This window comes from Phycodurus eques, chromosome 12 (genome assembly GCF_024500275.1).
Source record: "Phycodurus eques isolate BA_2022a chromosome 12, UOR_Pequ_1.1, whole genome shotgun sequence".
Classification (NCBI taxonomy): domain Eukaryota; kingdom Metazoa; phylum Chordata; class Actinopteri; order Syngnathiformes; family Syngnathidae; genus Phycodurus; species Phycodurus eques.
The window spans coordinates 17431353-17447484 of record NC_084536.1 but is presented as its reverse complement, the minus strand read 5'-3'; the positions used below and the strand labels follow the sequence as shown (position 1 = coordinate 17447484).

The window sequence follows — 16132 nt, the reverse complement described above, 5'->3', positions numbered from 1 at the left end:
TAAAATAAACTGAAAGAAAAAATAGTAATAACAACAACAATAAATAGAAATAACAGCTTTATGTAGATATAAAATCATGATAATCTCAAGCCTTCCACAGTGTTCAATGTCCAACATACAGACATATTCGCCAGTGGTTTCACTGTCTGGAATAAACTACAATAAAATCTGACAGAACTGCGTACAAGGTTAATAAGAACATTGACTAAATCATTTTCTGACCCAGATGCCCTTCACATAACACTTGTTTTTTTCCCCTACGTATAATCGAATAAATGCTCAAACATTTTCCAAAAAATGGCACTAAAATGAACTTTGGTCACGATTTGGGTTCTTCTTCAGTGACGCTTCTGACCGAGGCTGTCGTCTACGCACACCGCACTGTTCTTCACTCCGATTGGCTGTGCCCACAAAATGAAAATGACATTAACAAAGATGGCGCCGACTGAGCTAGAAAAGTGTTGAGAGCAACAAACGATACAACTACATAACAGTGTATGTTTACCAACTATTTTGGAATATTTCGTGGCCGGAACTCTGCCTTGACAACGGGAATATATCTTGCAAATTTCGAGGTTTCCCGCAGGACCTCTGAGATAAAATATAAAGCAAATTGGAACTGTTTGCCAACTAGCAGTTGAAGTAGCCTTAGCATCGCGAGCGTAAGCTAACTGCGGAAGGAAAGCAAGGGGGACGCGGTTCGAAGTACACGGCGACACAAGTCGAGCGCTATCTTGTAAACCAAACAACTTTTGCTTCCGGCACCGTGAGCAGTCTCGCCGGGACTGCAGTGTGGATCACGTCGTCTAAAACAGAGGTCGGTGAAGCGAGAAGAGGAAAGCTGTAAAACGAGGTGGGAAAGCCGTCTTAGCTGACCCGACGCCATGGCTCACTCTCCGATACAAAGTGGGCTTCCGGGGATTCAGGTAAAATCTATCCACCCCAGACAATTAACCATTATTTTATTGAATTTTCTACTGCTTGTGCGTTTCCTGTCTACGTTTCCAAAATGTCACTACTAACCTGCAACTATATTCAGACGTCTAAATATCTTGGAGACAACCTCTTTTTGAAACACTTGAAGTCAACACAGTAACGACACACTTTGCGAGAAAAGTAGCCAGATGAGGAAGTTATTTTAATTTTCAATAGCAATGTCATAAAAAAATTGTTTTTTAACTCTTATTTGAACGTTTCTGTAAAAAAATAATAATAATAATTCAACAAATAAGTGTCCATTTGGCTCAATTAGATTTTTGCAGATTACCATGTCATGGATGACCGAGAATCTTCACAGGCATTTAAAAAAAAACAAAAAAAAAAAAAAAAAAAAAAAAAAAGTAGTCCCCTCCTGGAAGCCGTCACCTTATCGTGGTGGAGGGGTTTGTGTGTCCCAATGATCCTAGGAGCTAAATTGTCTGGGGCTTCATGCCCCTGGTAGGGTCACCCATGGAAAACACGTCCTAGGTGAGGGACCAGACAAAGCACAGCTAAAAGACTCCTCTGATGAAAAATATAACTGGATTGATGTTTCCCTTTCCCGGATGCCGGTCACCGGGCCCCCCCTCTGGAGCCATGCCTGGAGATGGGGCTCGAAGGCGAGCGCCTGGTGGCCAGGCCTGCACCCATGGGGCCCGAAAGGGTAACGTGGGTCCCCCTTCCCATGGGCTCACCACCTGTGGGAGGGGCCATCGGGGTCGGGTGCAGTGCGAGCTGGGCGTTGGCCGAAGGCAAGGAGCTTGGCGATACGATCCCCGGCTACAGAAGCTGGCTCTAGGGACGTGGAATGTCACCTCTCTGGTAGGGAAGGAGCCCAAGCTGGTGTGTGAGGTCTAGAAGTTCCGACTAGATATAGTCGGGCACGCCTCCACACGCGGCTTGAGCTCTGGTACCCATCCTCTTGAGAGGGGTTGGACTCTCTTCCACCCTGGAGTTGCCCACGGTGAGAGGCGGCGAGCAGGTGTGGGTATACTTATTGCCACCCGAATTCACCCCGGTGGACGAGAGGGTAGCCTCCCTCCACCTTCGGGTAGGGGGACGGTCCTGACTGTTGCTTGTGATTATGCACCAAACAGCAGTTCAGAGTACCCACCCTTTTTGGAGTCCATTGAGGGGGTGCTGGAGAGCGCTCCTTCATCGCCTTCATCGTTATGCTGGGGGACTTCAATGGTCACATGGGCAATGACAGTGAGACCTGGAAGGGCGGGATAAGGAGGAACGGCCCCCCCGATCAGAACCCGAGAAGAAAATTCTATTGGTGTTCGTTATCAGTTGATAATGAATAATAATTATGAATAATAATCATGAAAATGTATAACCTTCAAACGTCTCGAAGTTTCTGTCACAACATTATTACATTGTTCCAGATTAATGCACAACACCCTTAGCTGTTTATACAGGCAACTGTAGCAACCTGACACAGTCAAATTTTCTAAAAAGGAAACACAAAGAACTTTGAGGACAGAAATTAGCTAATTTAAAACCATAATGAGTGATTTAATCATTTCCTTTATTTGGTGATTACAACACCTTTGATGACTGGGGTGCTGCTGAGGAATTGAGAGTGAAGAACCTTAACGAAAAGTTAACTCAGTAAAATTTAAATCAGATTAAAATGCAAAAACACTTCCTGACACAAAAGTACGAACCGAGCGCTTCACCGTTGATGTTTTGAATGATACCCTGCGCCAATTTTATGCTGCCGTCCAGTCAACAAAGACTGACAGCGAGTACAGCGTTGCCAGCCTGAGAGCTTGCATCAACCGTCACATAATACCGAATATGTACGTGGAATAATAAAAACTGATTTTATCGTCATACCTGTGGTTGTTATTTAATATTGTCAAACTAGAAAATATATTTGCTGCAGTACTGAATAATAGCATTTACATTCAATTAGAAAGTTAGGAGATTGCAACCACTCTTCATTGTCAAGTCCTCAGGCATTGCAAGGGAAAATAAATTGAGTAAAATTTTTCATTTTGACTACAAAACATCGCTTTACTCAAATGTCATAAATTATCAGATTTTTAAACAATTATTTATTCTTTTTTTTTTTTTTACAGAGAAGTCTGGAAATTAGGTTTTGGAAAAAGCATGGAATTTTGATTTCTCAAAATGTAGGAACCCTGCAGGTGACATGTGAGGAGGGATAGCACTTAAGTGGAAAGTGACTTGTCACCATGTAATATTGCACCATCATTTATGGACACAGTAGTTTGCCACGATACCAAAATTCTCACTTTGCGATACATTTATAAAATCCCCTGATACCGATTGTGACAACCTAAAGCATCAGTAAAAGCAGTGGAATCATAAATGGCAAAACATGGCACTTCTAATTATGAGTATTTATATTCATTCAAAATAATATTAGGTAGCAATGGAGCAATATTAAATACAATTATTATTTATATTCCCTATTGATAAAACAAAATTAAAAATTGACAACTGTTCCGCTATTACACAAAATAATATGATTCTCACAGCTTTGTTTAAAATATAAAAAATGCTTTACAGTAGATTGGTCAAAAAATGTAGACGCGTGAAAACTAGCCCACTTCTTTTTTTCCCTGTGTGTGTGTGTGTGTGTGTGTGTGTGTGTGTGTATTTGGGCAGTTCTTAATAGCAGGAGTAGAAAGGTACAAACTAAGCTGAATTGTGCACAGTGTATTGAGTCAGTTGTGTGAAGTCTGTTCAACTCTATGGTAGTAGTGAGCATGTTAATAGTCCTGCCACACTTCGTTTTTGAAAGCTGGGTATCACAGCACTTTTTTAGAACCGGTACACCGTGCAAACCTAGACGTGACCATGTAAAACGGTGGTCAACGTGCAGTCGAAAGACTTCTGTGTACTTGGAAGTTGGGAGGTCAGTGTCTTCACAGTAAAGGCCTCTTTATACTCCCGCACGGCCGACAACGCCCGCATTGCATCACGTGACCGACGCATTGGCCCGTGTGGCCCCTCAGCATCACTTGATGCGCGCATGGCAAAAATTGTTTCTGCGCGTAGAATGCCGCCGAGGTCATCTCTCGTGATTGGTCCATTTTAGTTAAATGCTGTGATGACGGACTCACCGTTCCTCTCGGTTCCACATAGTACCTACGCCGTTGCCTTCTGATCGATTTTGCAGCATAATTAAACGCATCATCTGGTCGTCTGCGTCTATTTGTTCTAGCTGACACTGTTGCACGGTCGCCATTGTTGTTGCTTTGATCCTTGTTCCGGAAAGGAAAGTAAAAATGGCTACCGGAAATGGCCAAAAATGCAGAGGAAACTCCACCTTGTGGCGTCCTAGCCAATACCAGCCATAGCGACATCCCCGACTTGGAGGAGAACTGCAGTACATTTTCAAAACTGCGTGCGTGGGTTGCGCTCGACTATAAAGGCAAACTGGGTGCGGGATAACCGCAGTGACGTCAGCGCGGTCACCGCCCGCGCGAGTATAAAGAAGCCTTAAGACTTCGTGGTGCAATTCTGTTCATATATTATTGATGTCAATTCATTGCCACCAGTTTAAAAATACTATTCTGGCCAGCCAGGATAGACATCTCTACCACGGTAGTTTATATCGTCACCACCACAGTTTTCCTTTTCCACACCAGATAAACTTAATTGTTTCAAGGATTAACAATGATAAAATTAGTGTGTAGAATAAGTTTCCACATTTTATTGATGGTCAACAAGATGATGATTGGTCCAATGACTGCATTCACCCACAGCTGTCCTATCCTCTGAACTCTGACAGCTTATCAAATCCGCATGGCAACACGTCACTAGGAGTTTTGGAAAATGTGACCCGCAGCCACATGTTCTGTTACAGTGCCATCATAATGTGGGGAATTGCTGGCAGCGAGGGGTGAGGGCGTGGCAGTTGGATGAGGTACTAGTGTGTTGAGTTTGCGGTCCACACGGGAGAGCATCAAACAAAGCTTTAGGTGGGGTTTAGTCAGTGGCTGTAAACGTGCTGACGGTGGCTATGGTAAGTACATTCCCATCGTGTGTAGTCTGCACTCACAGCGCACTTGTTGTTTTTGCGGAGGACAAGCTCAACATTGTTTTCACCTGGGTGACCAAGCACACCAATGTTTGGATAGTTTTTGCTTGTGTTCTTTCTGCAGTGCACTATTCTGCGCCGACCAATCTCTTTTTTTGTAAAGTCTCACTGCTATCAAATTGAGTAGCCCCCAACCCCACCCCGCCCCAACTGCACTTTTTATGAGAGCCACAACTCGGGCGTACAGCATTCCCTAGCATGCATTAGCACTTTTACAGGAAACTGTTCTCCTGGGACGGAGACCCGAGGAATTTTCTTTGTGAGCTAACACATTACCATCAAAAGAGCCAGGTTACCTGCTAGGTTAAGACTTGGACATGCATTGAACACCAACGTATAATGTTTAAGCTTTTGAAAACTCAAGGGGTATATCCAGAGTACTGTCACATTAAAAGGAAACCTTTTTTTTTATTTGTATGTATCTGTACTAAAATATTTGGCTGCTAAACCTGGAATCTTTTGATCCAATGATTGTACAATATGAAAGGAAATGGGAGTGTCCCACTGCAGGAGCGCAATTGCACTCTGGTGCAATAAGCCATTTAAGGCTTCTGTATACTCACGCGGACGGCGACCGCGCTGACGTCATTGCGGCTGTCCCACACAGAGTTTGCCTTTACACTCGAGCACAACCCACGCGCGCTGTTTTGAAAGTGTGCTGCAGTTCTCCTCCAACTCGGGGGTGTCGCTACGGCTGGTATTGGATCGGACACCACAGGGTGGAGTTTCCTCTGCATTTTTTATTTTTATTTTTTGCCATTTCCAGTATCCGTTTTTATTTTCATTTTAGTAACAAGAAACAAAGCAACAACAATGGCGACCACGACAGAACAAATGGACCTAGATGACCAGATGATACGTTTAATTATGCTGCAAAATCGATCGAGATGGCGGCAACGTAGATGGTATGTAGAACCAATGGACACGCTGGTACGTCATCACAGCATGTGACTAAAATGGACCAATCACGATAGATGATCTCCGCGGCGTTCAATGCACAGCAACTATTTTTGTCGGGTGCGCGTGAAGCTACGCAGAGGTGCTGCACGGGGCAATTCGTCGGTCACGTGATGCAATGCGGACGTTGTCGACCGCGGGAGTATAAAGAGGCCTTTAGTTGAGTCTATAGGTCCCACACACTGACCTCCTAAATTATGTTTGTGTTACACCGATTTTCAAATGATTTAAGATACTACGGAACATTCAACTTTGTTCTGTATTATTAGATCAAGGAATAGAAAATGAAAAGAATATGAATGGGTCAAATTTTGAGGTGACAGATTTTCAATTGAATGTTTGAATTTGGTGTCAAGTTCCCACTTGTAATGCTGTCCCACTAATGCACACGTATTGTTTCCGTCCCTCAGAACCTCAAAGCCGATCCAGAGGAGCTTTTCACCAAGCTGGAGAGGATAGGCAAAGGGTCCTTTGGCGAGGTGTTTAAAGGCATTGACAATCGCACTCAGAAGGTGGTGGCCATTAAAATAATTGACCTGGAGGAAGCAGAGGATGAGATTGAGGACATCCAACAGGAAATCACAGTTCTCAGCCAGTGCGACAGTCCTTTTATCACCAAGTACTTTGGATCCTATCTCAAGGTGAGCTCAAGCAGGAACATCCTGTATTGAACTTGTAGCTTACCTTGCCCCTCATAATCTCTCATAAATATTGCAGCCAATGTGGTTTAGCAGACACGTCCTTCAATACTTCAAGTAGTCGGGCACGTATACATCTCTAGTCCAATAAAGTTAAAAATACTTATGTTCATTTATATCCTCAAACATATTAAAAGGTTAAGGTTGGCCTTACTTTAAGGAAAGAAAAGTCCTTGGTCATCTCTCATGGCTGCACTGATTACATACAAAGGGTCAGTTGTGAGTTGTAAATTTTTGTCCTTGTTGTAGTACATTCTCACATTGTGTGATTATGCTTACAGTGCCTCTAATAGCATTTAGTGTGGTACTTAAGGCACGGAGAGTAATTGCAGTCCATTATGTCAATTATGCCCCTGGTTGAACGAGAGAATGGTGGCTTTTGGAGTGTGCTGAGTGTAAGTAGGGTATTTTTGTTGTTGTTTAGGTATGTACTCTGATACTGGTGGAAAACATTGTAGCTGGAGAGATCTTCGGTAGATTAAGAGGGTCTGCTCTACCATCGATTGATTGTTGTTATAAGGCACTCATCATTATTCCAAAAAACCTACTGTTGCGGCTATCGGGGAACCAAGAAGGAACACATTGGCGAAGTAGGTTGGCTGGAAGGAATTCATCTTAATTTAATAGATTGTCCTTGTACTAATGTAAAAAGCATCTTTTCCTGCTTGGCCAATGGTTGGATCAAGGTTATATTATAAATAAAGCTCGCGAACCTTTGTCAGAATACAAGATTTAAATTTGTAGAAGTCAAGTTGTCCTTTGTAAACGACTTGGTGTATGTGCTGCCTGTTGATAATGTATGATAAGAAGTCCTACTATGTCATGGTAGCGCCTTTGCCCTGCTCTTCCTCAGAAAAGAATGGTGGCCAGAAATGAAAATGAAACAACACTTATATATGCTGGCCTCATAAAGGTGACCGATTACATAACTTGTATTGCCAAAATCCTACTGTATGTGTCTGTAAATTGCCTAATTTACATATTATATCTGCAAACGAAATACTGTTTTATGACCAGCAAAAATGAGGATTCATGTGCTGACTGCTGGAAGTGAACACTGGTTCACTATGGTCCGGACACCCGACTTTTTGTTTTGTGAACACTCTTAATTGCTTTTTTTTCAGGGAACAAAATTATGGATTATTATGGAATATCTGGGCGGAGGATCTGCCCTTGATTTGGTAAGTCGACAAAGTCAGTCATCAATAAAGACCATATTTTGTCCATAGTTTTTGGGGTTTTTCTTTTTTTGTTTCAAATCTAAAGTCATTAGAGGCTGCATCTCACAAACTAATAAATATATTTTGTCTAGTTGGAACCGGGCGCCCTCGATGAGACGCAGATTGCCACCATTTTGAGAGAAATCTTAAAGGGGCTTGAATATCTGCACTCTGAAAAGAAAATCCACAGAGATATCAAAGGTGAGAGAGAACGAACCTGTTGGTATGATTGATGATGAATTGAAAAGTGCTATTTTATGTGAGGTACATACAACTGGGCAGTGGCAAATATGCTTTTGTAAAACACAAAGACGTGGTCAAAAGGTAAAGAAAAACATGCTAAACATTAACAGGACCCTTCTGTGTTTTCACATATCTTGTAATAAGCATGCACATAACTCACGACAGTCATGTTAGTGGCGACGCTAGTGCTAACTAGACAACAACAAGAAAGCCATCTCGATATCTTTGTACTGAGTTTAGGCTTAAATGCGTAGCATCATGAGTACACTTTAATAAAATAGAATGAATTAAAATGAGATAAATATCAAAATAGCAGTCCAAGTAAATCATTTGTCTCGCTGTCTGGCATTTTCAGCGGCCAATGTGTTGCTGTCGGAACAAGGTGATGTCAAGCTGGCAGACTTTGGTGTGGCGGGCCAGCTGACTGACACGCAGATAAAGAGGAACACATTTGTTGGTACGCCTTTCTGGATGGCGCCTGAAGTCATAAAACAATCGGCGTACGATTCAAAGGTCAGAACCATGACATCTGCTTCCTTTCTATTTTTTTTTTAAATGCAGTAGTGACCAAAAAAATCTATTAATCAAATGTATCATTAATTATAGCTACTTAATTTATGTAAAACAAAAACTATTTATTTCACTATTTATTAAATTATTGTTTAAAATAATAGTGCCTTGACTTAGGAGTGTCCCAATTTTATTTATTTATTTATTATTATTATTATTATTTTGAGTAACAAGCCATTTGAAGGATTCAATTCAAGGATTGAAGTTTGTCATAAAAACACATTTACACATGATGTAGCACGAAATTTGATCGCCAAACCCAGATTAGCCCAATAAGTATCAAGACTTGTGAAATATAAATAAAATAAGATAAAATGAGAAGATTTTTTAAAAAGATAAAAATACTTGCATTGTGAATGTGTGTGTGAAACAAAACCAGTTATGTTTAATTTCCGTTGTCTATTATGTTTTTATACAGTACAGTGCATTTTTTATTTTTTTGTTTTGTTTTCATGGCTGGAATGGATTAATGGCATTTCAATGGGAAAATTGATTCGATACTAGTGAATGGAATTGCGAGCTTTGTCACGGGACAAATGAGAGAGAGCTGGCGCATTTTGTAGCTCCGGCATAAGAGCATTGTTTTTGATAATGGTCAAGTAAACAGTATATGTATCACTACAATTATCCAAAATACCTGCTGTTGATACTTTTTTTTTTACTCTATATGTTTGAATGTTATAATTGATGTTTTTATTTTTACCTTAGTGTATTGATTGTGTATGAAGTCTCTCTTACCCACCCTAACCCAATGAAGAGTTTAAGATCAAGTTCATGTCTTCATTGTTAATTTGTTTATGAGTGAAGGTGAGGCAGCTATTACGTCACCTTCGTTTACACCACAACACTTTCTCAATATGCCGAGAGCCGCCAATAAATATTTCATGGCCTGCATTATGCAGACAGTTAAGAGCGTCTGCCTCACAGTTCTGAGGACCGGGGTTCAATCCCCGACCCCACCTGTGTGGAGTTTGCATGTTCTCCCCGTACCTGCGTGGGTTTTCTCCGGGCACTCCGGTTCCCTCCCACATCTCAAAAACATGCATGGTAGGTTAATTGAAGTCTCTAAATTGCCCCTAGGTGTGAATGTGAGTGCGAATGGCTGTTCGAGCAGGCGGTAAGCCAGTGTGAGCCAATGGGTGAGCCACCGTGAGCCAATGGGTGAGCCACCGTGAGCCAATGGGTGAGCCAACGGGTGAGCCACCGTGAGCCGAAAGTGACGTGTCTCGTGCCCCGGAGAGCCAAGACCTTATGCCCGACCCACAGAATGGGCTAGCCCTTGCTGAGACAAATTAAACTCATAAGACAAGGTACCACTGTATAATTAATGATGTTTGAGGATAAGCAGTACAGATAATGGATGGATAGATGATTAATTATTTAATGATACATCTATTCATTGAATTGTGGCACTTTTAGCCCTCCATAAGAATGTGATGGATGACTGAGTTGATTTTTGTCATCTGTTAGTGTCAGTAAAAACTAAAAAAAAAAAAAAAAATCATGGTCATGATTTCAAAAATTATTTTCTCTTTGCATTATATGAATGGTCTTTTTTTTTTTTAACAGCATCTTAGTCACCGTCCTTTGTCATCAGTATATCACGCTTCGTCATCAAATAAACCCGTGCTGCTTCAGCCAACCTCTTGTCAATACTTCATCTTTTAATGCACCTCGTTTTTCTTGTCGTCGCGGCTACACTTTGCAGGCAGACATCTGGTCGCTGGGAATAACGGCGATAGAGCTCGCTAAAGGAGAGCCGCCCCACTCTGAGCTCCATCCCATGAAGGTTTTGTTCCTCATCCCAAAGAACAATCCACCCACGCTGGAGGGCAACTACAGTAAACCACTTAAAGAATTTGTGGAAGCCTGTTTGAATAAAGAGCCTAGTTTTGTAAGTTGACTGGACTTCTGACTCTTGAAATATTCTCTTCTCATTTTGTTTCCGTGTGGTTTAACATTTTTGTAGAGGCCAACTGCCAAAGAACTGCTGAAGCACAAGCTGATCGTACGGCATGCCAAAAAGACATCCTATCTGACAGAATTGATCGACAGGTACAAGAGGTGGAAAGCAGAGCAGTCGCGAGATGAATCCAGCTCAGAGGAATCAGACGAGTACGTTTGGCGGCGCTGTTGCGACCAAACGAGGGCGCAAAACTAAAGTGACCAGCTGTGTCGTTGCAGGGAGACGCAAGGACAAGCATCCGGAGGCGACGCTGCTGCCAATGACGACTGGATCTTCAACACCATTAGGGAGAAGGACCTGAAGAAGGTTCAGAATGGGACTGTGCAGCCTGCTGAGTTGGAAATGAAACCGGTAAGAACTAGGGTTGCAAAGAGGTGGACAAGTTAAGCTAGTGAATTTTGGAAATACTCCAAATTGGAAACTCCATGGGAAATCAACCGGGGGCATGAGCCCTGCCGTGAATAGCCAAAATCTCTTAATTGACCAAGCAAGGGCTTGTAACTTGAAAAACTAGAATTTAGTTATTTTAGTCATAATTATGATAAAATATATGTTCTCCAACTATATTTAAATTCCTAATTAACCGTCAAGTTATTTTTAATTATTTCTAATTTATTCCCATAAATCCTTCCTGGTAATTCCCATGGAAAGTTTCCAACTTTCAACATATCAATGAAAGGGCGGAGGTCTCACGAGAAGATGATTTTTAGAATTTACAGGAGCAAGAGAGTCTAAAGAGGCCTTTGTCGCAGAGTTTATCATCCATCTTCTCTCCGTTGTTTTTTGAGGTAATTAACAACAATTACAGCCTGAGCAATTTGAAACAAAAACGTAAAGACTCGTGCTAGTGCCTCAGCTGAACTAATCTGATGTGACTGCAGTTGAAAGCCAAGGGAGAGATCAGCAATGGGAAGCCCGAGGCTGCAGAGGCGCTGCAGGAGGCCATTTTACTGGCTGAAGACATGCATCCGGGCGTGTGTGACTCACTGGTGGCTGAACTACTGCAGAGACTTCAGAGGTAACGGACACACGCCGTGCTGGGATGTTTAAACATTGTACATCCAAGGCAAGTCAATTGCACTTGTACAGTATAGCGCCTAGTCGCAACTGAAGTTTGCTCAAGGCACTTTACTCCGGTCAACAGCAGTAGGTCAAGAACCACACTCCTCGTACTAGATGCGTATCTATAAAAGAAAACCACCTGAACCCCATGTGAGCAGGGTCTTGGTGACGGAGGAAAGGAAAAACTCCCTCTAAGGAAGAAACCTCAAACAGAACCCAGGCTTTGTGGGGCGACCGTCTGTCTGAGAGACACACAGTAGAAAGACACCCGAAAGCCCAATATCGCTAACATTTTGTCAGTGGTGTGTATCCAAACATCCCTTTTCTATAGTACTTGTCCTCATTTGGGTTCCGGGTCTGCTGGAGCCTGTCCCAGCCGACTTACACCCTATGCTGGTCGCTAGTCAATCACAAGGCACAAATAGACAAACTACCATTATTACTCCTTGCACTATTCCGAAATAAAGACTTCATAGTCCAACAAATGAAAAATCCAGATTGATTTTTGCAAACTATCTCTTGGACCGGAAAGAGATATTGAACTGGCCCGTTTTGACTGCCACTTCTCCCACTGGAAAGGTTTTTCTTTTTTGTTTAAAATGGCTTACTTTAACCGGGATCCCTCGCTGTACCGTGGCCAAAGGTTGGTTTTGTTTGGTGTTTTTTTCTCAGGTCATTTGTAGGTCAAGGTAGCACTGTAATTCTATTTTAGGCTCTTTGAATTGAAATGTGTGACCATTGAAGGGTTAGAAGAACTTTGAGATGCTTTGTATAGGTTAAGAATTTCAAATGTAAGAAGCATCTATATACGCATGTGTGCAGGTATATATTATTATTTTTAACTGTTCATATTGTGATTTAATGTCTCCTGTTTTGTGCTCCATGTAAGGTTTTCTGTGCCTCAGACTGCTGCCAATCATTGAGAAGAAGCACAACCGCGCACTTTGGTGTGGACGTATGGATGAAGGCATGCAAACCTTAAGGATCTGCTCTCCATCACTCATTAGCCTCCTAGTGCACACGACCACCACTAGAGGGCCCTACTGTGAGCAGGGGAGTGTGTCCAGTTGGAGGAGAGTGGACTTAAGCCATCCATCTCTCCTGAGCTCTTAATTTGGAGGTGTGTGTGTGTGTGTGTTTGGGTGTGGGTGAAGTGTTCTTTTGAAAACTCAGGTATCCTGCTTTTAAGGTCCTCTGGGAGGTCAAATGAGCTCTATAGGATGGTTGTACAAACTTGTAAATAAGCACATTTCTACAGATACGAGAACAAAATGATAATAATGGTAATAATTATAATAATAATGTGGTTGTACAAATGGCCAAACGCAGACTGTAGATAATATTGGTTGTGAGGTAAATATTTACAGAGTAGAAGGGCCATACATGAGATTGCCTTCTGACAGTATATCAGTCTTCGATTTGTCAACGTCAGTGAAGCCTTGTACTCACGGCTTCGATGTTCGTACATTCAAACCCCATCATTTCATGCCAGGTGTTATGAAACATCCTTTGTGGATCATTCCCACACAGCAAGCTTTCCCAAAATGCGTTGCAGGTCTTTTTTTTCGGGGGGGGGGGTGAGTATTAAAATGCTGTTTATCTTCTTTTTTTTTTTTTTTTAAGTTGATGATTGTCAGCCACATGATGTTGACAAAGGGCTTTGGGATTCTGTGTGTTTGAGTACATTGCTGTCCTGTGTGTTTTTGTCAGTAGTTCGTGTACAGTATGTGATTTAACATATTTCAATAAATTGGAATCTTGTAGAAAAATTCATTTAGTTCAATTCAAAAAGTCAAACTCATTGAATGAAATACAGTGGACCCCCCCACATACTTGTTGTGCGGCACAATTCTTTTCAGTAATTGTTGAAAAAAATTGTACCAACAACGAAAACGCGTATTGCTGGTTTATCGCCACATACGATTTATTTTATTTTTTCTCAATACAATTATAATGGGCATCAATTATCCGCTGATTTTCGCTATTTGCGGTCCGGCCCGGTTCCAATCCCCCGGGAATAGCAGGGGTCCACTGTATTTCACTCTGTGTGAAGTGAATCTTTTTGAATTTAACTACCAAAATACATTTTCTACGATATTCAAATGTATTGAGATGCACCTGTATTTGAGTATGTTGAGGTTCATGGGAGTAGGCAAATTTGTCATCTTGGTGCTGAGCTGGAAAAAAGTGGGACTCCCTCCCTGCCTTAGACTGTCTGAAAGAAGTGCCAATGGATTTGCTATTCCTCCACTTGAGTACTTTGGCTGTGCTGACTTTTGCTGGAGGACCAGAGGATGTTTCGAAATGTCTGGATCTTGTACAAGGAATGGCCGTTTGTATGGGCGTGATGCAATGCGCCCACTTTTTTCATACATTCCTTTATCTCTTCAAGTTGTTTTCCTGCCTTTGCTGCGTGACTGACTTTAATTATTTCCCCGTTGATTGGCTTCGGAGTGCAGTGTGCTCGTCCACTTTGCGAATCGTCACACAGTCTTCCTCTGATTGCACTTGGAGTTCAAGAAATGCCTTTTAACTTTTTGGTAGCCGTACAAAACACACAAAGAATGAGACAGTATATGTGGGACAATGGAAAAGCTAAGGTGTGACTTGTAAGGATGCAGATGACTTGAGATGACTTCACATGTACAGTAAATAGGAGATTAGCACGATGGGTGGGTGTCCAGGGGTCATTATTTAGCAGTTAAAGACTGACTGTGACATTAAAAAAAAAAAGGCAGCATTAAAAATGTCATCCACTACTAGGCCGACTGCTACTAGTAAATTGGTTTAAAAAGAGCTTTTCTCAAGACACAAAGACTCAAAGAAACCATTTACGACTAAAGTAGTGAGACAATTTCTCTTTTATTCAGTTTTAGAAGCAAAAATGCCCCCCCCCACCCCCTTTCTGCTGGATTTCAGTTCCAATTTGTGAACATAGCACATTAATAATCTTCAAGTAATCACCACTTTAATGATTGGCTGACCACAGATTGCTCGCTTATATTCTGAATGTGGAGATGTGCTCAGTACAGGGGCGGATCTAGTTTTGTGTCATAAAGGGTCGTAATCCACCTCAAAATCCAGAACAATCCTCTTATTTGCCTTCTTGCTGTGACCCAGCAGGTTTTCCAAAATAAATACAACATATAAACATTAGATAATAGCTTGATTGGTTTTAGCCTGTTTAATAAATTCATGTTGAATGATTTAAAAGTGACCCTTGTATTCTTAAAAAAAAAAAAAAAGAATTCTAAAAGATTGGACCCCCCGGATTATAGAGCTGTAATTGAGCAATGGTTGAGTAGGTGTGACAGTACAGCAGTATGAAGTCCGTCGGTCGGCCTCTTCACGTATGCGTTTTAGCACACGTGAAGCAGGATGCCATCCGTGCTGATTGCTGACTTGACTTGAATCAGCCTTAGGTGATGTGACGTGATGGTGGGGGGAAAGTATAGGATCAGCTTTAAAATGCTCAAATCGAAATTCTGCTGCAGATGCGTTGCTGGACGCTCTGACTAAAATAGGACTTTTTTTGTTAGTTTTTTTTGCCACAGTGTTAATGAACAATTAAGTCCTTGAAATCAAATATTTACAGTTGACTGACTGGCTGATGTGTGCTTATTTTCTCATGTGGTCCACTGTTTCACGTTTTATGTTCGTGCTCCAGAGTGAAATGTGCCACGTGAGAACGCATTTCAACAAATTCAATTATGATTTGCACCTTTTACATGCTCAAAATGCTCATTTTAATTGCATATTTTTTTGTGTTGCACTTTGTCTGATTTTTATTTGGTTGCTAAAATGTGGTACTTAATGTTCTTTCGTGCTTACACTGCTTCTATTGTCATTTCGCTTCCCATTTCGTGTGTTATGGCAATAAAGCACAGTGTGATGGCCAGGATTGTCTTAGCGCAACTATATTCTTTCAAACTATTTTTATAACCCAGAGGGGAGCAGTATTATTTAATAGCGCTAGTAAAGTTTGGTGATGTGTCCCTAAAGAATCGGTAAACACTGGAAAGCAAATGTACATTTTATGTGATGACTCCAATAGACATGTTTGTTCATTTGAGACAGTGCTGTTGGGTTTATTGGACGTTGTCAAATGATTATGACAGAAATAAAAATCTAGCACAGATCTTTGTATTAGTGCCTGGCATTTATTGAAACCACGACTTCATTTAAAATTACCTTGGATTGGGATTTTCCCTCTCCTTGTTCAAACTTTAACTTGATAAAGGTTAGTATAAATCAACAAAAGTGCAGTTTGAGCGTCTGCTTTTTACAGTTCAGTTTTGCCATAGGTAACCAAAATATTTGAAACAACTTTCACTACAGTGCAAACTGCAATAAGAACTCT

The 16132-nt window shown here is 41.5% G+C and overlaps 1 protein-coding gene across 1 annotated transcript; it reads left to right on the top strand.

Annotated features, from left to right (window-relative positions):
* The first annotated feature begins 411 nt into the window (after nt 1–411).
* stk24a (serine/threonine kinase 24a (STE20 homolog, yeast)) lies at nt 412–15910 on the top strand. The gene is made up of 11 exons (XM_061692343.1): nt 412–926; nt 6424–6654; nt 7836–7892; nt 8024–8132; nt 8530–8687; nt 10453–10638; nt 10714–10859; nt 10929–11061; nt 11421–11498; nt 11592–11728; nt 12662–15910. Exons 1-11 carry the CDS (start codon nt 885–887, stop codon nt 12693–12695), a joined length of 1311 nt encoding a protein of 436 aa, XP_061548327.1. The 5' UTR covers nt 412–884; the 3' UTR covers nt 12696–15910.
* Nucleotides 15911–16132: the final 222 nt, after the last annotated feature.

Bases quoted from the DNA above. Each gene is read 5' to 3' on its own strand.
- stk24a (XM_061692343.1), top strand. From the start codon at position 885: ATGGCTCACTCTCCGATACAAAGTGGGCTTCCGGGGATTCAG. The intron at 8,688-10,452 runs GTCAGAACCATG...TACACTTTGCAG, and splicing joins AATCGGCGTACGATTCAAAG to GCAGACATCTGGTCGCTGGG. The intron at 11,062-11,420 runs GTAAGAACTAGG...GATGATTTTTAG, and splicing joins CTGAGTTGGAAATGAAACCG to AATTTACAGGAGCAAGAGAG.